This window comes from Colobus angolensis, unplaced genomic scaffold (genome assembly GCF_000951035.1).
Source record: "Colobus angolensis palliatus isolate OR3802 unplaced genomic scaffold, Cang.pa_1.0 Scaffold308, whole genome shotgun sequence".
Taxonomy (NCBI): Eukaryota; Metazoa; Chordata; class Mammalia; order Primates; family Cercopithecidae; genus Colobus; species Colobus angolensis.
Genome location: NW_012116355.1, coordinates 1,520,086 through 1,543,814, shown reverse-complemented (window position 1 = coordinate 1,543,814; position 23,729 = coordinate 1,520,086). Strand labels below are relative to the sequence as shown.

Below are 23,729 nucleotides of genomic sequence, written 5' to 3'. Positions count from 1 at the left end.
TTGACCTCAGGTGATTGCCCGCATCAGTCTCCCAAAGTGCTGGGATTACAGATGTGAGCCACAGTGGCTGGCCGATTAAATATTATTGACTATAATCACCCTGTTGTGTTATCAAATAGTAGATCTTATTCTATTTTTTTGTTTTTTTGTTTTTTTTTTTTTTTTGATGGAGTCTCGCTCTGTCACCCAGGCTGGAGTGCAGTGGCATGATTTTGGCTCACTGCAACCTCTGCCTCCTGGGTTCAAGCAGTTCTCTGCCTCAACCTCCAGAGCAGCAAGGATTACAGGTGTCTGCCACCGTGCACAGCTAATTTTTATATTTTTAGTAGAGATAGGGTTTCACCATCTTGGCCAGGCTGGTCTTGAACTCCTGACCTCGTGATCCACCTGCCCCAAATACTGGGATTATAGGCGTGAGTCACTGTGCACAGCCATTCTTTCTATTTTTTCTGTACCTATTAACCACCAGCCCCCCACTACCCTTCCCAGCCCCTGTGGTAACCATCCTTCTAGTATCTATGTCCATGAGTTCAATTGCTCTGATTTTTAGATCGCACACATAAGTGAGAACATGTGATGTTTGTCTTTCAGTTCCTGGCTTATTTCACTTAACATAATGATCTCCAGTTCTATCCATGTTGTTGCAAATGACAGGCTCTCATTCTTTTTCATGGCTGAATGGGTACTCCACTGTGTATGAGCACCACGTTTTTTCTTTATTCATTCATCTTTTTTTTTGGAGACAGAGTTTTGCTCTTGTTGTCCAGACTGGAGTGCAACGGCATGGTCTTGGCTCAAAGCAACCTCTGCCTCCCGGGTTCAAGTGATTCTCCTGCCTCAGCCTCCCAAGTAGCTGGGATTACAGGCATGCGCCACCACACCCGGCTAATCATTGTATTTTTAGTACAGACGGGGTTTCATCATATTGGTCAGGCTGGTCTCAAACTCCTGACCTCAGGTGATCCATCCGCCTCAGCCTCCCAAAGTGCTGGGATTAAAGGTGTGAGCCACTGCACCTGGCCTATCCATTCATCTCTTGATGGACACTATGTTGCTTCCAAATCTTGGCTGTTGTGAACAGTGCTCCAACAAACATGGGAGTGCAGATCTTGTTTATGTTTTACTTTCTGGGACATATCCTTAACTTACAACTTCAAAAAACCAAAAAAAACCAAAAAACCAAAAAAAAAAAAACCCGAAAAAAACTAAATCTTACAACCTATTATTTTATTTAATTAATTAATTTTTCCCCCTGAACCTGAGAGTAGGTGATTATTTTTAAGAGATGAGATTTTTGTCCCCTAGGCTGGAGTGCAGCTTACTGCCTCAGCCTCCTGTCTGGGACTACAGGTGTGCACCACCACGCCCAGCTAATTTTTGTAGAGATGGGGGTCTCACTGTTTGCCCAGGCTGGTCTTGAACTCCTGGGCTCTAGTGGTCCTTCTGCCTCAGCCTCCCAAAGTGTTGGGATTAAAGGCATGAGCCACCATGCCCAGCCTATATCTTACTACCTTTTAAAATGCAGGTTTTTTTTTTTTTTTTTTTTGAGACAGTCTCACTGTGTCGCCCAGGCTGGAGTGCAGTGGCTGGATCTTGGCTCACTGCAAGCTCCGCCTCCCGGGTTTACGCCATTCTCCTGCCTCAGCCTCCCGAATAGCTGAGACTACAGGCGCCCGCCACCTCGCCTGGCTGGTTTTTTGTATTTTTTAGTAGAGACGGGGTTTCACCATGTTAGCCAGGATGGTCTCGATCTCCTGACCTCGTGATCCGCCCATCTCGGCCTCCCAAAGTGCTGGGATTACAGGCTTGAGCCACCGCACCTGGCCTAAAATGCAGTTTTTACTTTATCATATTTTAAATTTCCAAGTGCTTTTTCTATTCCCTCTTTTGGTTTGGTGTTTTCATGCTGGTGGTTTTGGCTTTTTATTCACGTGTATGTATGAGGCATTAAAAAAATAACAGTCACAAAGTTTGTGTGTCAGAGGTGTGCTTGCTGATCATTAAGCTTCACTATAGGTTGAAAGTTAATTGGTTTTGCCGGGGAAGTCCCCAAAATGTAAACATATGAAGGGCTTGGGAGTAAGGATTTCTCCAGAGAATTCTGGCTGAGGACTAATGTTGGGGAACTGGTGTGTTGCTTTTACTTAATCCTTGTTTAAGTTCTTTCACTTGACTCTGCCCTACACTGTGCCTGGTGCTTAGTCCTTTTTGGTCTCTGGTTCCCATTTTCTGGAGACTATACCTTCTGCCTCCTGCACAGGGTGGGGATGAACAGGGAATGTTTCACCGAGGGCTTTACTGCTCTGATCACTGACTGTGTGTATCTTTGCCTTATCCCAGTATTACCTGGTGCTTCCAGAGTCTGAGCCCCTATTAGGGGTCCTAATGGACTCATAGACTGACTCCTCCCTTTTCTACTTACTTTATAACTTCATTGCTGGCAATTACCATCCCTTCATTATCTTTCCACATTCTTAAATTTCATTGAAATATATCATACCTGTAATCCCAGCATTTTGGGAGGCCAAGGTGGGAGGATTGCTTGAGCCCAGGACTTCAAAGCCAGCCTGGGCAGCAATAGTGAGACCTTGTCTTTGTTTTTTTATTTAAAAAGAAGAAGAAATATATTGTCCACTGCTACCACCTTTCCTTTTATTGCTTTAAAGATGAATACAGTTTTAATTCTTTATTTTAAAATTTTTATTTATTTTTTTGAGACAGGGTCTTACTCTGCAATCGCGGCTCACTGCAGCCTTGACCTCCTGGGCTCAAGTGATTCTCCTGCCTCAGCCTTCTTGAGTAGCTGGGACTACAGGCATGTGCCACCACACCTGGCTAACTTTTTGTTTTTTGTAGAGATGGGTCTCAACTATGTTGTCCAGGCTGGTCTTGAAATCCTCAGCTTAAGCAGTCCTTCTTCCTCAGCCTCCCAAAGTGCTGGGATTATAGGCATGAGCCATTGTGCCTGGCCTTAGTTTGTGATCATTTTAGTGGGCTTTTGGGAAGAAGAGATGGTAAAGACATTTGATCATTTTAGTGTGTTAAATGAAATTCTCCCTTTGAAAATTCTAATGGACTTCAATTTATTCCACAACTGTTGATGAAGACCAGTAAGTATAAAGTCAAGAGCCAGGCCCTGGGGATTTAGAAATGGGCATGACATGGTAACTGACCTCTGCAAGCTCACATTAATGTAATGTGGTAAGTACTTTGCCAGCAGCGTGCCCAAAGCTCTGTGGGACCGCAGGTGGCAGTGTGCCTGTTGAGTTGTGCACACATTAGCAGTGGGAAAAGGAGGTGTATGGAAAGACTTGGTAGAAGCTGTCTTGAGGTTATGCTTGAGGGCTGCATAGCTATAGAAAGGACTGCCACCTTCTGAGGCCTGAGAGCATGCTCAGACTCTGCAGAAGCTGGAGCACTAATATTTGTCTCCTCTCACAAACTTACTTTCCCTCACTCATATTTAATTTGGAAAGATTTCATAATAATTCTTGATTTTTGTCTAGTTCTACTTGGTTACAAATATGGAGCACTTCAGTCATCAAGTATGAAAATCCCTTTTTATGCCAGAGTCCACTTTTGCCCCTCTAGGAACTAAATTTTACTATTCTTTTATTGAAAAAATAATGACAAATGGCTACCATGAATGCAGTTAATAGTGTTTAAAAATTCATATCTATATTACTCCTAAGAGCATTATATATATTTGAAAATGGTACCTTGGAGTAAATAAATTTGGTGACTAACTGGAGAAACTAAACACTTACAATTTTGATGAGGGATCCTTTGAAATCTTGTCTGTCTGTTTGGGGTCTGCTGGATTAGCCTATTGCCTGTTTGATTCATAAAACATTTATATGAAGGTGACATCTTACTTTGTTTGTCCCTGTTTAAGGAAAGTATCCTGTATTAGGATAGATGATTCTTTAAAATCATCCATTTAAAATCAGTCATTTAATATCTCATGCATCTTTTAAAAACGTATAGCTATGATTGTAGAGCATGTACAATTAGTAAATATATCTTATTTACTTGTTTACTTATTTATTTATTTATTTAGAGACGGTGTCTCGCTCTGTCACCCAGGCTGGAGTGCAGTGGTACAATCTCGGCCGAGACCTCCACCTTCTGGGTTCAAGCGATCCTCCTACCTCAGCCTCCCAAGTAGCTGGGATTACAGGAATGCACCACCACGCTCGGCTCATTTTGTATTTTTAGTAGAGATGGGGTTTCTCCATGTTAGTCAGGCTGGTCTTGAACTCCCGACCTCAGGTGATCCGCCCACCTTGGCTCCCCAAAGTGCTGGGATTACAGGTGTGAGCCACCTCACCCGCTGTTTTTTCACTTAATTCAGATGCTTTAAATAATTAACAGTCATATGTTCATTATTTGCTAACCTAACACCTGCGCTGGATATTTGGTAGGTTGACCCTAATATTTATTACAAATAATGTTGAGATGGATATATTCCTATACGTAAATATTGGTTTCCATTATTATTATTTCTTTAGACTGGTTTCCTATAAATAGGCAACTGGATCAAAGAATCTGAATAGTTTTCTGGATTTATGCCATGTTTACCTAAAGATTACCAAATAACATTTCCACCAGTACAGTGTGAGTACTGCATGTATGTTTAAAATAGATGTGATTTTTTTTTTTCTTTAGACGGAGTCTCACTCTGTCACCCAGGCTGGAGTGCAATGGCATGGTCTCGGCTCACTGCAACCTCCGCCTCCCGGGTTCAAGCGATTTTCCCACCTCAGCCTCCCGAGTAGCTGGGACTACAGGCACGTGCCACCACACCGGGCTAATTTTTGTATTTTTAGTAGAGATGGGGTTTCACTATGTTGGCCAGGTTGGTCTTGAACTGCTGACCTCGTGATCCACCTGCCTCGGCCTCCCAGAGTGCTGGGATTACAGGTGTGAGCCACCGTGCCCAGCTAGGTATGATTTTATTGACATTTGTAATGTGCAGTATTCTGGGTGTATGCCCGCATCCCACCAGCCATTCAGGAGGCATTATGAGAAGGGCAGGCAGTTGAAGAATAGTCCTGACTCCTTCCTGGCTGGGGAACGTCATGTGAGAGTTGGCATTACTCTGTGGCTGTTGGTATTCTTTAGCCCAGATTAAAGCCTGTCTCTAAAGAGGGAGACACAATCTTAGACCTGCCAAGTGGCTAGATTGGTGTGATCCAATCCCTGTGCCTTATTGTGACTCTTGTAACCTAATGACAGCCCTGTGCTTGGGCTGCTGAGTGTGCTGTGGGTGAGATGGTTAAGCACAAACAGAATGGGCTCTGAGGCCTATAGCTGTCCTGGCTTTCCCCAGCAGACTCTGAGGAGAGCATCTGGTTATATCTGTATAATTTCGAACTTGCTTCTAGGACAGAGGGCTTCCTACCACCTAACCATGACCCCCTCCCCCCGAATAAAACAAGAAAATAAAAAAAATTTGTCTGAAACATCTTCCCTGGTAATCTTGAGACCTGCGCCAAGCTGTAAAAGGGCTTATGACCTTGTTCCTATAGTGGATGGATCCTTTGGCCTGGGAGTGTGCTGTCTTCGTGCCTTGGGCCTGATTTGTGATCAGAAGTAGTGGGGGAGTTAATCACGGGACTCTGTACGCCTATCAGATTGGGGTTAGTAAGTTCCAGTGGCAGGGAGCAGGCTGCCTGTAGCTGGTGGGCGGGGTCCCTAGAGTTCAGATTCAGTCTGTGGGATCCAGCCCGGTGTGGCTAGTATGCCTTCTGTCCCGGCGCTGTAGAATGGCAGCTTTGGCAGGAAATGAAGCACAGTACATGATGTAGGGCAAAGGTGTGGAGTCCCCTCAAAACCTTGGGTTCCTGAACTGTCCATGCATGGGAACCACACTCACAGCCTCTGCCCAAGAGTAGAGACTTTGGGATAGATTAGCTCCAAAGTGGGAGTATTTGAAGTGGAGAATGACCCCTCAGAACTGATACTTCAGCCTGGGAAAGGGACAATTCTGGAGAGAAATCATTGCAGCCAGCTTGGACATAAGTCCTGGGGGCAGCCACAACTTCTTTCTTCAACTCACACCCTGGAGATTTGGGCACGCAAGGGCCTGTGGTGGTGTAGTGCTTTCTCGATCACCAAGGTGGGACGAGGGCAGAGCAGGACACCCTTAGCTGCAGATGACCTCCCAGCTTTTTCCCTCTCAGCTGGCACTCCCTCCTCTCTTCGTTCCTTTTCAGGATGTCAGGCCAGCAACCTGGCAGTTTCTTCCAACTCGACCGCTTGTCTTGGGGCTTGAATAGTGTCAGAAATGCCAACCCCTGGACTAGGCTGCCTCAGTGACTTATTTGGGGGCCCAGGTCTTCTTGCCTTGATCTTCTTGTTTCTCCACTACTAGGTCACCCCTCCTAATTTCTCAGTGTCACAAGTGCCCAACATGCCCAGCTGTCCCCAGGCCTATTCTGAACTGCAGATGCTGTCCCCCAGTGAGCGGCAGTGTGTGGAGACAGTGGTCAACATGGGCTACTCGTATGAGTGTGTCCTCAGAGCCATGAAGAAGAAAGGAGAGAATATTGAGCAGGTGAGTGGTTAATCAGCCAGGAGGGCAGGCTCAGACCTGTGGAGCTGGAGTAGTGTCCTCCCCTGTCCTACAGCCCCTCAGACTTGTAGCACCAGCCTCCTTTCCTGTGGGTTTGCGAGGACATGGGGCGTGTATTGGGGAAAGCCAGCAGCCTTGGGAGCAGTACTTCTTTTGGAAGCTATTCCAGGACCCAGGCCGAGAGACAGCTTTGGGAGAACTGAAGCTGTTCTCCAACTACCCCCTCTTTCTTTGCCCCTCCAAAAGGGGCAAAGCTAGGCTTGGGGTATGGTCAAATGTCTCCTAGGAATTTTCATCCTGTCATCTATGCCCAAAATGTTGAATAGGGTACTGGAGTGTTAGACCTTGGTGACATTTTCTGACTTGTGCTGTTTCTTAGAGTAGCCGCCTGCGCAGGCTGTGGAGTTGACATTCTGGTAGGTGTGTCAGCTGTGGCAGCAATTCCTTTGGAAAATGCCTACTTATGTTTAGAAGGCTGTGCCTGTGTTCAATAAAGAGTCACTGGGGTCCTGTTGTGCTGGACACAGTCAAGGCACAAAATCAAATCCTATCCAGTATCTGACGGCCTGGGTGGGGCAGGGAGCGGACTTCACACTCCAGTTTGTTGAGGTCTCTTGGAAAGTACAGCAAAGAATAACAGTAGGTGCTAAATCCCTTGTTTCTTTTCTTAGATTCTTGACTATCTCTTTGCACATGGACAGTTGTGCGAGAAGGGCTTCGACCCTCTTTTAGTGGAAGAGGCTCTGGAAATGCACCAGTGTTCAGAAGAAAAGGTGGGAATCTTCACGCTTCATGGGAACCCTCTGGAAAGGAGGGACCAAGTAGTCCATCCTGGTTTTTTCCCTTGGCCCACACACAACCTTTTTGCTTTGCCAGTGACTACAGGTAGAAGCACATAAAGGGCAGAATCTCCCAAGTATTCAGACAGGCCGAGGCCTGTGTTTGGGTTGGTGGTTGAAGCAGTGGGTTTAAAACTTTAGAATCCCAGTGAAGGGAAGGGAACATTGGCCTGAGCTAAAAGCCAAACTTTTAGATGACTAGTGGGGGAGATCGCTGGACTTTTTGCCTAGACTGCTCTCTGAAGAGCGGCCATGTCTGGGTTCAGTTTCCTTCCTTGGTGGGAAGATGGATGTGGGTGGTGGGACCCAGATAGAGGTCGCAAGAGTGAGCTGGGACTGGGCTGACTCCTGAAGGTCGATGGCCGTCACCAAACCTGTCTGCCTTGGCTTCCACCACAGCCCACCTCTGCTTGCTAGGGGACCTTATGGAGATTCAATCCATTCCGCTTTCCCCCAGTCCCCCACACACATACTCCTTCACTCGGCTGTGCTGTGACCCCACCCTTTTCTTTAATCTGTGTTCTCTTCTCTCCCTTAGATGATGGAGTTTCTTCAGTTAATGAGCAAATTTAAGGAGATGGGCTTTGAGCTGAAAGACATTAAGGAAGTTTTGCTATTACACAACAATGACCAGGACAATGCTTTGGAAGACCTCATGGCTCGGGCAGGAGCCAGCTGAGACCAGGCCCTGCCTAGGTCCTGCCGCAGAACCACCATCCCTGGGAGGCCCTGCAGAGCCCAGCTGTGGGGAAAGAGAAGGGGCAGCTTCCAGATTTTCTTTTGGGGGTTAGAAGGTCAGATGTGGAGACTGTGCTCGCCAGTCTCTGTGAGCCTAGGCCCTGAGCTGGGGAGGTGGGGAAGATTCGGGCAAGTGCCCCCAGAACTGTCCTGGCTCCTTCCATATTAAACGTATTTGCATTTTGAGAAGTGTCCTTCCCACCTCAGCCCTCCAGAGAGACTACCCTAGTCTTTCTGGGGTCTTTATGTCCTCAGCTAAAGCCTGGCCTAGTTGCTGAGAGGGGCTGGGGAGATGGGGCGGGAGGGCCAGACTCAGTGCTGCTGTGGAGCTAGGTGCTTTCCCCTTCCCCCGAGACTGGTGGACTGAACTCTAATCAAGTTGAGTTCAAATGAAAGATTCTTCCAGGGTTTTATTTTTTTCCCTCCTAACAAAGTCTCATAGTGTTAACACTGGTTCTGCAATGTCTCTGAGGTGCAAAGAATGCACTTTTCCCTATGGGGCCCAGAGTTTGCCTTTTCTGCCAGGCAGTCACCACGCTTCCCTACTCCAGCCTGTTTCTTTTGGCTTGGTTTGGACCACAGTCCTCTGCTACCCAGGGGCTACCCAGGGTTTTAGAGCCCCTGCTCTAGGAAACAGTTGTTAGTTTAAGAAATCATTGGCCCCTTCCTAGCACATTGAATGAGTGAGCAGACAGGCCATGATTTAGTCGGCCAGCACTAACTCCACCTCTGTTCTTGAACAGCTTCCCTTCCAGCCCACTGCTTTAGGATGACACAATGAATAACACCTAGTCATAGAAATCAGTCTCTTTGGTTTGTTTTGTATTATGTTGTACATCATTAAAGATCTAAATACAAAGGATATACAGTCTTGATGAATCTAAAATAATTTGCTAACTATTTTGATTCTTCAGAGAGAACTACTAATAAAAATCTAAAAGGTGTCTTGCTTTGATAACTTCTTTATTACCAAGGCTGTTTTATGGGATTGGGGGGCCGTGTGGTGTATAAAGGGATTTCTTGCTTAGATTTGCTGGGGATAGAGTAGGACCTAACCATTTTCTGTTTTGGAACTTTCTTCCCACTTCAGACCTGTCCCGTTTTTTGGTTTGCAAAGGCAAGCCTAGACTGAGTCTTTTTAAACCTGACCCAGCTCCATCCACACCAAGGACATCGGCCTTCCTGACTGGAGTTGGGATAGGCCGGACCTTCAGGGGGATCACCCAGTAAAAGAGGAAGAAGCCCTTTTACTGTGAGCAGCAGGCATTTATGCATCATTTGCCACAAGCAGGACTGGATTTAAAACTGTCTCACCAGCTCTCAGTGATGCTGTTGTATGTGATAGAACAGGGTTCATTCCTAAAGTTTTTGTCCTTGACCTTAAAACCGTGCCATTGTCCCACTTGAGCTTTTGGCTAGATTGGGTCTTTGAAGGTTTTTAGTGATCATGTGAGGAGAGGCTGCAGTGTCCTGGGGCCGGAAGCACCAATAAGGCGGCCAGGTGAGGCACTGTGAGGCTGACAAGGTGGCTGGGCCAGGCTGCTAGCGTCTCAAGAGAGCCATTTAACCCTTCTCTTGGCCTTTTAATTAAGCCCGCCTTTTAAAGCCGTAAAAAGTTATCCTTTATCTGAAAGAAATAAAAGCTCCATAGTAATGGGTGTTCGGGCCAAAATTGTGACTCATGAATCTCCATTTTACCCAGAGTGGCTTTAAAGTAATTGGCACCTGGAGGCTACTTTGTCTTCCCTGTCCTGAGCTGCTTCCCGCTAAAAAGATACACAGCAGGCGGAAGTCGGCTGAAGGCTTGTGTGTGAATTCTGTTTCAGAGGCCTCAGACTTTTGAACAGAGCACTCTGTGCCAAGGTTCCCAACACAGACCCCTGAGAGGCAGGGTGGCTGGGCAGGGTGAACTGGATGAGGGCCAGGCTAGGAGATGGACTATTCTATGACGGGGCTGGCGAGTGAGGTGTCCCAGATAGGAGCCAGGAGGTGCCATGGAAGCATGAGAGTATCGGGCATTGTACAGAGGCCTTTCATCCCCACCAAAGTCAGGAGAAAAACTGATGTGTGACACAGGCACCCCCTTCTGTCTCAAAACTGGATTGCAGGAAGGGAAGGGAGCTGTAAGTATAAGGCCTGTCCCACATCGGCTGCTGTTAGTGACACATCAAGTCAAGGTTTGTCCGATTTACATTTTCAAAAATGCCTCTAAATCCCCAAATCAATCTCCAACTGATGGAGCAGAGCTCACCCCACCCCTGTCCCCCTAGCACCAATGTTTCAGTTTGGGCCAGTGTTTAGTCTTCTAAGTCAGGCACAGAATTCAGCTGGTGAAGCCTCTGGGCTCAGCATGTTGTCTTCTCTGTCATGTGACCTCTGACCTCTAGGCTACCACTGACCACCCCATCCTCTGATCCCCAAACTTAGAAACATCTTCAGGGTTATTAGACCCAAATATGTTCCCACAGGCAAGGGGTCAGTTAAGCACATTCTCTAGGCCCAAGGGAAAGGCATTAGGTTCTTCAGCCTGGCCCACCCTTGGAGGAGCTCCTGTGCATGGAACTGAGGAGGGACAGTGGCCTGGCACTGAGGGAGAAGCTGGGACCTATCTGAGGCCACGTGGGGCTGGGGTGAGGCTAGCACAGGCAGGACCAGCGTGTGGGTTCTGGTTTGTGCAGGGAGGACCTGGCAGAGGCTCCTCGAGCCCCTGAGAGCCCAGCACAGGCTCCTGCAGGGCCCTTGCTGTCTCGGCACAGGGTCTGGCTCTAAGATGCCACTGTTCCCTCAGGGGCTGCGGTGGGCCCGTGGCAGGTGAGATAGAGCTGCAGCTGGCTCCTCAGACTCTGGATGCACTTGGATTTCAGAACCATGATTTCATCCAACTGGGTCACAAAATCTTCAAAATCCTGAGAAGGAAACAAGGGACGAATACAGCTTTTGCTCTTGCTGGTGCTCTGCCAGATCTGCTTTTTTAGTCCCTCCTCTGGCAGGAAAGTTTCAGAACCCAGGCCACTCTTCCGGCAGGAGAACATGTAGGATAGTTGCTATGGCACAGGGTAGGGCCTGCTGCTCTGCATTCAAGACACTTTCCAAGCAGAGGAGTATTTTGTAGGGTAGAAGGGTATTTGGTAGAAATACCTACGTGTGGTAGGCAGCAGACTGGTCACTGTTAGTCACAGGGAGGGGCCCCGACAAACCACTTGGAAGGCAGAGCAGCTAAGGATAGAGGCTGGAAACATTTTAGCCGGGGAAAGGTGAGTGTTGCACCATCTCCCACCTGTACCTATACTCAAGATGTCTCAAAGGTGTGGCAAGAGGAGGCGCGAGGCCTCAGTTACACGGTTAGTGTGTGCCAGGAGACCCTTTCCCCAGACACAGCCACAGCAAACAAGGATGACCATCAAATTAGCTGCAGGCTAATTCCCAACAGCCTGTGAGTGTCCAGCCAGGGCTACTTACATTAGAAGCCAGCTGGCTCATCAGCGTCTCCTCCTTGAAGCCAAGCTCAGCCATTTCATCCAGCTGTTCCTGGTGTGCTCGGATGACCACCTGCCTGGGAACACCAGAGAGAACACTGTGATCTTTCTGGCCTCCCAGCCTCTCCTGGGTAGGTTTCTGGAGCTGATCTCATTTCTAAGCTGAGAGCTGCCTCTGCCGAAAATGGTCAAGGTTTTGACCAAGGCTATCTTAACACCCAGCTCCCCCTCACCTGCTCTTTCCCAGGATTAGGTAAGGAATTACAGAGTACCAACAAGATACAGGGAGGGAGACAGGGGCTTCCCAAGCTGTCCCCTGCCTCCCCAGCGGTACTGAGGGGCAGGGCCGGGTGCTGCTGCTCTTCCACAGGAGCTGCCCATTTCCCACAGCTTTCCTGCAGAAAGGCTCTCAAGGCTGTGACTGCAACTGGCATACTTGGCACAAGATGGAGCCTATTGCCTGTTCTGCTCTCATTTCTACTTCCTGTGGAAGGCCCGGGACCAAAGCAGAGGGTTGGAGCTAGAAGCAGACTGGCTCATCTGCATACCCCTGCATGGCTTCTCTTTGTCCATGACAAAACAGTAAGCTGCAGTGGAGGGTGGGTGCCAAAGGGGCTCAAGTCTTAGGGAAAGTGTCCAACTTACTGTGCTTGCTCCAGAGTGGGCTGATGGAGTGTCCCTGCAGAATTGGGAGAGCAGCTGGGAACCAAGGGAGAACTTGGCCTTGCTAAGCACCTTGAGATCGGCCTGGGTTTGAGCCATGTGACATTCTCACTGTTGCAGGGCAACTTCATCGGGTCTGTGGACAAACCAAACTCCTGCCACCCAAGCCTTGTAGGATGTTTTCTCTCCTGGGCCCAGAGCTGGTCAGTCATATCACTACTTCCTGTTCGTGGGGTGAGCGTAGGTCCAGAATGGGGTAGCCCCATATGTATGGTGGAGGAGGACTTTCCTGGGGAACCCCAAGAGCCATCCAGCCCCGTCTCCTCTGCATCAGCATCATACTGCTCACTACCCACATGCTCGTGGGAGAAAAGTACAGTCTCTCTGCTCTGGCAGGCCTCTCCCAGGTCTGCCTCACCGCCAGGCAGCTTGTCAGCTGGGTGCTGATGGATAGGTGATGGGGACAGAGCTGGAAGATCACCACCAGGCTTATTATCAGGGGGAGAGGATGAGAGCCACAGGTGCTCAGCTGCTGAAGACACTGGCAAGGCTGCCTCTTGTTCACCAGATGGCACTGTGGGGCCCACAACTGGGCCCCCTGTGCTCTCTGCCACTAGACTGGGCATAGCCCCATCCTGGACCAGCTGCTCCAAGGGAGGAGACCCTTCATTTTCTGGGTTCTCCAGGAGGGACACGGTGAGGGGAGCCGTGAGTCCAGAAGCATATTCAGCGTGCGTGCCTAACTGCCCCCTAGGATCCTCTCCTGGGACAGGATGACTGTTTTTTACAGTGTTGGTCACCTGGATTGGGCCGTCTGCACTTACTTCTCTTAGAGGTGTGGTAACTGTGTCTCTTTGGTCTGGGGATCCAGGAACTGCAATGTGGGACAATGAGAAAGTGAAACCATCTTCCTCAGGGGATGGCAAGTTGCCCTCATTCTGCCCAGAAACCTCACTTTGGGAGGCATCCTGTCTGAGATCAAAGGAAGAGCCTCCACCTCTTTCCTGTCTATATATGAAATCAACCTGCGAACAGTAAGGCTTCTTTGCCAGGCTGTCTCTGGGAGAAGGCCCTGAGGAAGTAGAGTTGTCTCTGCTCCAGTCCACGGGCCCCTTCCTTGGGCTGCAGCTGTGATCGAGTGCTGCTCTGCTGTGGTTTATGGGGTTCCTGGAGTCCACCCAGCTTTTAGTTAGATCTTTCTTGTCACCTGTCCTGGGGCTAGAAAACAGACTCTGCCGTCTTTCTGCCACCTGCTTCTCAGGACCCTGCCCCCATGTCTGGTGCAGGAAGAATGAGTCTTCACTATTTTCCAGAGTGTACCTTTGCTTTGTGGCCCTCTGACTAGAGACGTGTGAAAAAGAATCTTCACTGAAATCACTGTCATCAAGGTCCTCTACGTGGGCTCCATCATGGTTTTCAGAGTAAGAGTGGAACAGAGAGGGAGTCTCATTCGTGAGCTGACCCTCGGGGGGCCTGTACTGGCATAAAGACCTTTTCAGTGGTTGGTATTTTAACTTCTGTTGGAGGAGAGGTGGCTGTTGGAACTGCTGGTGATAGAAACGCAGATGTTCCTCCCTCTCCTTCTGCTGTGTCGGGATATTTGTCCAAGCTTCAGAGGCAGGCCTAGCAGGCGTGCCCCTCTGGCTGTCTTGACTGCACTCAGCCCTGTGGTGGGCATTGCCAAAGGAGAGCTCAACTCGCGACACAAGCTGCTTCTGTACTGGCTGCACGGTCTGCACTTTCTTGCACTTGGTGGACACCTTACCACGCACTAGGCCTTCTGGGCCTGAGGCCCTGCTTCCCCACCCAAGGGCAGTTTTGTTGCCCATTCGATTTTTCTCAGAGCACAATGGTGCTGACTCTTCTGCCTTTTTTTTGACCAAATGTCCAGAGCGCACGGTTCCTTTCACAGGGCTAGCATGAATGACCCACTCTTGTGAAGGACACCCTCTGGAGTCACCCCTTTTACCAGAGACCTTAGGTGCAGAAGCAAAAGGAATGTTGGGTGAGTGGCTGGTCAGAGGATGGACCTTCCCTCTTGTGGAGCCAGGGGCTGCCACTGTGAGTGACTGCTGAAGTCCCAGCTTGACTTTTTTGGGAGAATATTTGTCCCCTGACAAAACCCCAGGGGAGCTCTGAATTCGTTTTGGAGAGGAGTTTCCAGATGTCCGATTTTGACTGGTAACTGAAGTGTAACACTTAATGCCTTTCTTTAGTTCTTTGACCCTGTAAATAATCATTTATGTTAAATGTATATTTTCACACGTTCTGCAATTCCTTTTCTATAGCTTTCTGGGAAAACAAAAACCAAATAAAAGTATTACAAGGATTGGGAGTTACTTCTTTACCTGGGATAGAATAAGAGGAAAAGGGAACATTCTGTTTCAGCATGAGATACCCCTCTGTACCTGAATGAAAAAGAGCAGTGTTGGCTGGCTGTAGTGGCTCACATCTGTAATCTCAGCACTTTGGGAGGTTGAGGCAGGAGGATCGTTTGAGCCCAGGAGTTCAGGACCAACCTGGGCAACAGAGCAAGACCTCGTCTCTACTAAAAATAAAAAAATTAGCCAGGCATGGTGATGCGTGTCTGTAGTCCCAGCTACTTGGGAGGCTGAGGCGGGGAGTATTGCTTGAGCCCCGAAGTTCGAGGCTGCAGTGAGCCATGATCACACTATTGCACTCCAGCCTGGGTGACAGGGTAAGACTCTGTCTTTAAAAAACAAACAAACGAGAAAGAATAGTGTCTTCTCTGAGGATGTAAGCTCTGAGGATGTAAGCATGCACCCAACATTCCACGATCAGAAGAAGCCTTTTGGAAATCACCACAGCCCCATGCACGGGACAGGCCAGAGACGCCAGTCTCAGAAGTGCACTGTGTTCATGCAGGGCCCACACTGCTTCCTGGAGGGAGGCCAACTCAGGAGTCCGTGTCCACCACTTACCTGCAATTCCACAGAGTCCTCTTTTTCTGCAAACCACCCCCTTTCAGGCTTCTCTGGGAAAATGAGTTCCCTTAAAACTGCTGGTACCTCAGGAAGCAAAACCTCCAGAAATACGCAGGCTTGTGCTCATTCCATTAAGGGAAAAATGACTTGTCTATTCCCAGGTTTCTCAACCGTAACACTATTGACAGTTGGTACCAGAACCAGATAATTATTTCTTGAAGGATGTTTAGTAGCATCCTTGGCGTCTGCTCACTAGATGCCAGTAGCACTGCTTCCCAGTCATGGCCATCAGAAACGCCTTACCTACTGGGAGAGGCACGTGTGACCACAGGGGGAGAGATGGAAGGGATCCCAGCAGATGCCACAGTCACCCATAAAGAGGCCTGGCCAGGCAGGCAGAGTTGCTGGCTCTGACACTAACTCTTAGTGAGCCTTTGGAAAGATCCTACCCTTCTCTGGGCCTCAGTTTATCCTCTAACATGTTTGGGTTGGGCCCTTCTGGACATACATAGCTCTAAGTGATTCTGCCTTGACAAGTCATACGTCTTCTATCTCTCACAATTTGGGCTGAGGTCAGCAGGAAGCAAACATCACTGAGCCTTCCACCCATTAATACTTCACTTCCCACTAGCCATTTAAAAGCCACTGACAGAGTCAACTCCTGAACAAGGGAATGTGTCATCTTCCTCTTGTCATGCTTGCAAAGTGATAGGGCCTACCAGGTCACAGTCTTCAAATGACTAATTGCCAAAAACAAGGCTATGGCACTCAAAGTCAGATCCCTATGTGTGTGTGAGTGGGAGAGACACGTGCATGCACTTGCACACACACACGTGCACATGTGTTGCACACACACGCCTGCTGCACAGGCACGCACATGCCCACTTACACATAGCCTGCCATCTGGGAGCTGACTTACCGGTCAGCATAGCGCAAGGTATTCAGAGTGTGTTCAGTGGCCACATGGCTTGGTGAGATGTTGGCGATCATGCAGGTTTTGGCATTGCCGATGAAAGAGTCCTTTAGGACCTGTCCAAAACAGAAGGCAGGTCAATGAGTAAAGTCAATGAACAAAGTGCATACTGAGTACTTACTAGGTGCAGGACGCTGGGCCATAGTTCCCTTCTGCCCACAAAAAGGTAATTCACAAAATAAAAAATACAAATGGCAAATAAACACAGAAAAAGGTACTCAACACATCACCAATCCAAAAAATGCAAACAAACCATTTAAAAACCTGGTATTTTTAGCTCGTAAGATTAAGAGACTAATGATGATCTTCCCCGGCGAGGGTGCAGGGAAATGGGTACTCTTCTATGCTGGCATGTACCATGAACTGGACAAACTTTCCAGAGGGCAGTTTGGCAATATGTATGAAAATGTAAAAAGAAGCCAGGCACGGTGGCACTCACCTGTAGTCCCAGTTACTCAGAAGGCTGAGGCAGAAGGATCGCTTGAGCCCAGGAGTTCAAGACTAGCCTGGGCAACATAGCAAGAACCTATCCCCAAAAAAATAAACAAAAAACAGGAAAAAGTATGTATACTCTTGGTTTGGCAATCACACTTCTAGGACTTTATCCTATGGAGATAATTGCTCAATTGACCAAAAAAGGTATGATATTCATTACATTATTTATAATAGTAATATGTAGTAAAAATCTAGGTATCTATAAACAGGGAACAAACTAAATAATTATACACGGAATATAATAAAACCATTAAAAGTGATTATACCTGCACTCAGGAACATAGAAAGATATCTAAAGCTTATATCTTCGAGGGAAAAACGTGTATGATCCCATAACTCCGTAAGCGGATCCATATGAGGCTATGCAGGCGGAGAGATGACTAGAAAGAAGTTCATTAACATAGCAGTGTGTGGTTATCACTGAGGTCTGGGACTTTAAGTTATGTTTTACTTTCTTCTTTACACTTGTATGTAGAATTGGAATTCTTATGTTTTAATTAAAAAGAAACACATTTCCTGGGAATGGGGAACTTGTCTTAAAAAATGACAGAGCTGGCTGGGTACAGTGGCTCATGCCTGTAATCCTAGCACTTTGGGAGGCCAAAGCAGGCAGATCAGCTGAGGTCAGGAGTTCAAGACCAGCCTGGCTAACATGTCGAAATTCCGTCTCTACTAAAAATACAAAAATTAGTGAGGCATGGTGGCACACACCTGTAGTCCCAGTTACTCCAGGGGCTTGAGGCAGGAGAATCGCTTGAACCCAGGAGGTGGAGGCTGCAGTGAGCCGAGATCACACCACTGCACTCTGGCCTGGGCAACAGAGCAAGACTCCCTCTCATAAATAAATAAGTAAGTAAAAAATAACAGAGCCAATGCCAGAACCCAGTAGGTTCCTGGGTCCCTGGTTAAAATCATGTTTGAGAAGACTTAACCCACAGATCACCAACTGTGATGGGTAAGGAACTATATTCTTACAGGTTCTGCCCAGGTCCTATGGAGCCACTACTCTAGCTGCACAGAATAAAACTCTGCCCATATGTGGGGCTGGCTTCATCCTGCAGCATACAAAAAGATCTTCTTCTAGATATCCCTCTACCTTGTCTGTCCTCCACTGTGCACAGGACACAAGGCGAAAAAGAACCCAGGACACCCACAGCTGTCTTCACAGCTGTTTATACCTAGGTACACCCTCCCATGCCACTCTTCCACAGACATCATGAATACTGATTTAACATCTACTGGAGTTTTCTGTTAATAAAGAGGCACATTTTCATGACAGAAAAACAAAACAAAACAAAAACTCTATTTGTTCCACTAAGAATAATCATAGTTAACATTTATGTAATTTTTTTGTGTAGTGTTTTTCTCTATAACACATTTTTAAAATGTGACAACACACATTTTAAAAATGATAAAAACAAAAAGTGGTCACACGGCACATGATCTTTTAAATGAAAAGTTGCAGTTTCACCTTTATTCCCATTGTTACTTCCAAATAGATCCAATGCCGTTTCTTCTGCATCTTTTTAAACGTTTTTTTCCTGTGGCTGGCTACGTAATAGTAGAAATCACATAGGCAATCACATTATTACCTTGTTCTACAGCTTGCTTTTTTCACATCACAAAAGATCTTGGTCATCTTTCCTATCAGTACATGTAGAAAATCTAGCTCATTCATTTTAAATGCCTGAAGCCATTATTTTTTTGTGCCAAAACACTGGTCTAAGTCTTAGAGCCAAGAAAGTATCAAGTATGGCTACACCACCCTATTCAATGCAAAGGCTTAGAGACTCCACTAATTCAACATTTTCTTTTCTAAGATGAGGTCTCTTTTGGACCCAGGCTGGAGTGCAGTGGCGTGATCACAATTCACTGCAGCCTCAACCTTCCGGGCTTGAGTAATCCTCCTGCCTCAGCCTCCCAAGCAGCTGGGACCACAGGCACGAGCCACCACACCCGGCTAATTTTTAAATTTTTTTGTAGCGAGGTTGTTCGGGCTGGTTTGGAACTCCTGGGCTCAAGCAATCCTCTTGCCTCAGCTTCCCAAAGTGCTGGGATTACAGGCATGAGCCACTGTGCCCTGCCCAGAGTTACCATACACTGGAAATAAACAGAAAGGTGGTGACCAGAACAGCGCTGCTGTCTCCAAGGAATCCCTGCCGCCCATACTGCAGACTCCTCTGCCTGAGTCTGCCCCTTCCTAAAGTCCTATGACAGGCTGAGTATCCCTTCCCTGAAATGCTTGGGAAGAAAAGTGTTTTGGATCTCAGACTTTTTTTTTTTTTTTTTCAGATTTTGGAATATTTGCATTATACTTCTGGTTGAACATCCCTAACCCAAAAATCTGAAATCATTTGAGCATCATGACACTCAAAAAGTTTTTAATTTTGGCCAGGCATGGTGGCTTACGCCTGTAATCCCAGCACTTTGGAAGGCTGAGGCAGGCGGATTGTTTGAGCTCAGGAGTTCGAGGCCAGCCTAGGCAACATGGTGAAACCCTGTCTCTACAAAAAAAAAAAAAAAAAAAAAAGGCCAGGCATGATTGCATGCACCTGTAGTCTCAGCTACCTGGGAGCTGAGGTGGGAGGACTGCTTGAGCCTGGGAGGCAGAGGCCACAGATCACACCACCGCACTCCAGCCTGGGTGACAGAGCAAGATCCTGTCTCAAAAACAACAACAACAACAAAAAGTTTTGATTTTTTTTTTTTTTTTTGAGACAGAGTCTCGCTCTGTCACCCAGGCTGGAGTGCAGTGGCCGGATCTCAGCTCACTGCAAGCTCCGCCTCCCAGACTCACGCCATTCTCCTGCCTCAGCCTCCCGAGTAGCTGGGACTACAGGCGCCCGCCACCTCGCCCAGCTAGTTTTTTGTATTTTTTTTTTTTAGTAGAGACGGGGTTTCACCGTGTTAGCCAGGATGGTCTCGATCTCCTGACCTCGTGATCCGCCCGTCTCGGCCTCCCAAAGTGCTGGGATTACAGGCTTGAGCCACCGCGCCCGGCCAAAGTTTTGATTTTTAAAGCCACTTCAGATTTCAGATTCTTAGATTAATGATACTCAATTTATAGACAGAGTTCCTGGAAGGAATGTGACTCCTCTCCTTCTCTTTTCCCCACTATGCCCAGCATCATGTCTTACTGACAGTGGATGCTCAACTGAATGAACAAATATATGAAATAAGGAAGAAATGAATGAATCAGAACAAACTCAAGGCTCACATTTCACTTTACCTGAGTTAGTTTGCTTTGCCTGAAGGGAGTATGGGTGTGTTCCTGATCCAGTGCTCGGATACATTCCTTCAGCTGCAAAGGGGAAGAATAAGCACATCAAGTGTCACGTGCAAAGGGAGAGTAATAGATCTGATGCCACCTCCACAGGAAGCTTGTTTTTCTTCAATAAACCACACTCAGACAATCCTCCAAAAGGAAGTCAAAATGGCCTGTAGTTTCCATTCAACAAGAGAAACCAAGCTAGATTGGGAAACACCATCCTGTGCTGCCTAGCTGAAGGCCTCCCGGCTTAGAGGCTGGGATCCTAGGATTGGCCCTGAGTTGATGGCGGGGAACAGACAGACGCTGGGACCTACCCTCAGGTCCTAGAGTTCAAGCTCATGTGGTGGTAGTTCTGGCTTGCTGGCTCCCTTTCTCTCCTCACATTCTTCCCAACTGTTGATACACTTAAATAGACAAAATATCTACATCCACTTCCCCGCTCCCTGCTCACACATGCACACCTGTTGGTGTAGATTCAAGTACAGATTCAGACATAAACTATCTGAATGGGATAGGAGAAATTCTAGAGTCAGAGCTAGAAGGAAACTGAGAAATCACCTAGGCCTACCCCCTTATTTTATTTATTTTTTTCTTAAATTTTTTTTTTTTTTGTAGAGACGGGGTCTCTGTATATTGCCCAGGCTGGTCTCAAACTCCTGGCCTCAAATGATCCTCCTGCCTCAGCCTCCCAGAGTGTTGGGATTACAACCAGCACTTTGACCACACACGTCCAGTCAAACCCTTCATTTAAAAACAGCAGGGTCTGTGGCCCAAAGGCAAAGGAATGTTACTTGCTCCTGGGTGTACGCCCTCAGTGAGAAGCGATCATTGGGCATGATGAGGACAGCAGAGATGTGGGTATGTGGATGTCCAGGGGAAACACTCCCATCAGAAAACAGTGGTGGGGTTGCGGGGGGCAAGATGAGGGAGGAGAGACCCTTTATTTCTGAGTGATGCATCTAGGCTAAAAGATAGTAAAATAAAAGGAAAGGAGCTGGGTGCAGTGGCTCAAGCCTATAATCCCAGCACTATGGGAGGCCAAGGCGGGCAGATTATTTGAGGTCAGGAGATCGAGACCAGCTTGGTCAACATGGTGAAACCCCGTCTCTACTAAAAATACACATATACACACACACACACACACACACACACACACACACAAAATTAGCCAGGCATGGTGGCACGTGCCTGTAATCCCAGTTACTCAGGAGGCTGAGAAAGGAGAAAAGCTTGAACCCAGGAATTAGAGGTTGCAGTGAGCTGAGATTATGCCACTGCACTCCAGCCTGGGTGACAGAGCGAGACTCTGTCTCAAAAAAAAAAAAAAAAAAGAGGGAAGAAGGTGGAAGCAATCCCTTGGAAGTGCCACGGAGAATAGGTAGTTTGCCTCCAGAGTATGCTACGGCTGTTCTTAGCAGCAGCCATAGATGCCCGCAACTGCCCTACCACTATCCAAGAAGCTGCAGGCTATAAACAGGTGTGAGGAAATTTCCTCTTTTATTAAAAATCTATCCAGTATTCCCCAACTTTAGCACTGAGAAGATTCTCCACTGGGGATGAACAAGTAATCAAACCCTGCCCCTCACAGACTTAAATTCAAGTGTGGCTTACAAGCTTTTTTTTTTTTTAATAAAAAAAGTTTGGCTCCCTCTCTCACCCTCCCAACTTATCCCTCATGAGGTCTGGAAAGAATGTATCTAGCTGGAGACTTCAGTTCTGATCAAAAAGAAGTAAATAATGTGGAGCAGCACAAGGCAGCATATACAGCTGGAAAAAGGAATGAGGAAGAGCTCTATGTACAGTCATGGAGTGATCTCGAGGATGCCATGAAGTGACAAAAGCAAAGTGCAAAACAGTGCTCAGAGTATGTTAGCATTTTTTCTAAGAAAAGGGGTGAGTGCAAACATATATAGACAGAAGAAAAATGATTTTACAAGCGGAGGAAGGTAACAAGGTTGAGAGTACAGGGATGGAAACTATACTTCTTTGAATGTGGCTTATTTTACAATTTTTACTTTAAAACCACATAAATATTTTTTGCTTTTTGCTGTTTTTTTGTTTGTTTAAGAGATGGGGTCTCACTTTGTATCTTAGCCTGGAGTGCAGTAGCACAATCACAGCTCACTGCTGCCTTGAATACCTAGGCTCAAGTGATCCTCTCGCCTCAGCCTCCCAAGTAGCTTGGGTTATAGGTGCGCACCACCACACCCAACTAATTTGTAAATGTTTTGTAGAGACGGGGGTCTCCCTGTGATGCCCAGGCTGGTCTTGAACTCCTGGGCTCAAGTGATCCTCCTTCCTTGGCCTCCCAAAATGCTGGGATTACAGGTGTGAGCCACAGCTCCTGACCTAAATGTTTTAAAATAATTACAAAATAAGGTTAAATCAAAATAAATAAGGCAATTCTTAAAACCAAAACCAAACAAATTAATCTAACACTATGAAACTGGTAGGCTTAAACACACAGAGAAGAATTATTTCAGGTGATTTGACAGCATAATATTATGACTGTACATCCTTAGTGGGATACAACCCAATCAAAAAGAAAATTGCGATAAAAATCTTGAACTGAATTAATCATATTATAAATATTATCATTATTTTGAAATATATATATATTAAAGTAGAATGAATAAATGTTGTTAGGAACTAAGATTTCTAGCATGGGAGAAAAAAGAGACAAATACACATTTAAAGAAATTAAATCAAAACCCTGTAATTTTATTTTTTTAATATTATTATTCATTGGTAAGTTTAGATGAGGTAAGTTTATTTTCTGAGACAGGGTCTTGCTTTGTTGCCTAGGTTGGAGTGCAGTGGTGCAATCATGGCTCACTGCAGCCTCAACCTGCTGGGCTCAAGCAATCCTCCCACTTCAGCCTCCTGAGTAGCTGTGACTACAGGCGTGTGCCACCACGCCCAGCTAATTTTTAAGTTTTTTGCAGACATGGGGTCTCATTATGTTGCTCAAGCTGGTCTCAAATTCCTGGACTCAAGCCATCTGTCCACCTTGACCTCCCAAAGTGCTGGTCATGTGTGAGCCACTGAGCCTGGCCTGCAATCTTAAACTGATTTATTACTATAAATCCCACATGTTTTTCTCTTTCAAAACAAAAAATAACACCTTATTTATTAGCTCTGTCCACTGAAAAGGCCCAGAAGCAAGGACTAACGCAGTAGTGATAAGCACTCCTACGGCACAAACTGAAGTCTCTGAATACCATCTCCTTCTCAAAAAAAAAAACGAGGCTCGACCTGGCATGGTGGCTCATGCCTGATAATCCTAGCACTTTGGGAGACCGAAGCGGGCAAATCATGAGGTCATGAGTTCAAGACCAGCGTGGCCAACATGGTGAAACCCTGTCTCTACTAAAAACACAAAAAATTAGCTGGTTGTGGTGGCAGGTGCCTGTAATCCCAGCTACTCAGGAGGCTGAGGCAGGAGAAATGCTTGAACCTAGCAGGTAGAGGTTGCAGTGAGCCAAGTTCGTGCCACTGCACTCCAGCCTGGGCGACAGTGTGAGACTCCATCTCAAAAAGGAAAGAAAGAAAAAGAAACCAAGACTCATTGAAGAAATGGCTGATTCAAGGTCTGGGGAGGGAAATGTATAAAATGAGCCTGGCCGGGCGCGGTGGCTCAAGCCTGTAATCCCAGCACTTTGGGAGACCGAGACGGGCGGATCACGAGGTCAGGAGATCGAGACCATCCTGGCTAACATGGTGAAACCCTGTCTCTACTAAAAAATCCAAAA

At 46.9% G+C, this 23,729-nt stretch overlaps 2 protein-coding genes across 6 annotated transcripts in view; one reads left to right on the top strand and one right to left on the bottom strand.

Moving 5' to 3' along the window:
- Nucleotides 1-9,097, top strand: part of UBAP1 (ubiquitin associated protein 1) — an 85,824-nt gene extending 76,727 nt beyond the window's left edge. For all 5 annotated transcript variants that reach the window (XM_011950553.1, XM_011950554.1, XM_011950556.1 and 2 more), the window contains 3 exons: nt 6,377-6,559; nt 7,249-7,350; nt 7,955-9,097. In XM_011950553.1, coding sequence (XP_011805943.1) covers nt 6,377-6,559; nt 7,249-7,350; nt 7,955-8,095 — 426 coding nt within the window. In that variant the 3' untranslated portion in view covers nt 8,096-9,097. The remainder of the gene's footprint in view (nt 1-6,376; nt 6,560-7,248; nt 7,351-7,954) is intronic.
- KIF24 (kinesin family member 24) overlaps nt 8,956-23,729 on the bottom strand; it is a 78,089-nt gene continuing 63,315 nt past the window's right edge. The window contains exons 9-13 of the mRNA XM_011950559.1: nt 19,936-20,007; nt 16,158-16,267; nt 12,276-14,519; nt 11,614-11,707; nt 8,956-11,060 (exon numbers count right to left, since the gene is read on the bottom strand). Coding sequence (XP_011805949.1) covers nt 10,920-11,060; nt 11,614-11,707; nt 12,276-14,519; nt 16,158-16,267; nt 19,936-20,007 — 2,661 coding nt within the window. The 3' untranslated portion in view covers nt 8,956-10,919. The remainder of the gene's footprint in view (nt 11,061-11,613; nt 11,708-12,275; nt 14,520-16,157; nt 16,268-19,935; nt 20,008-23,729) is intronic.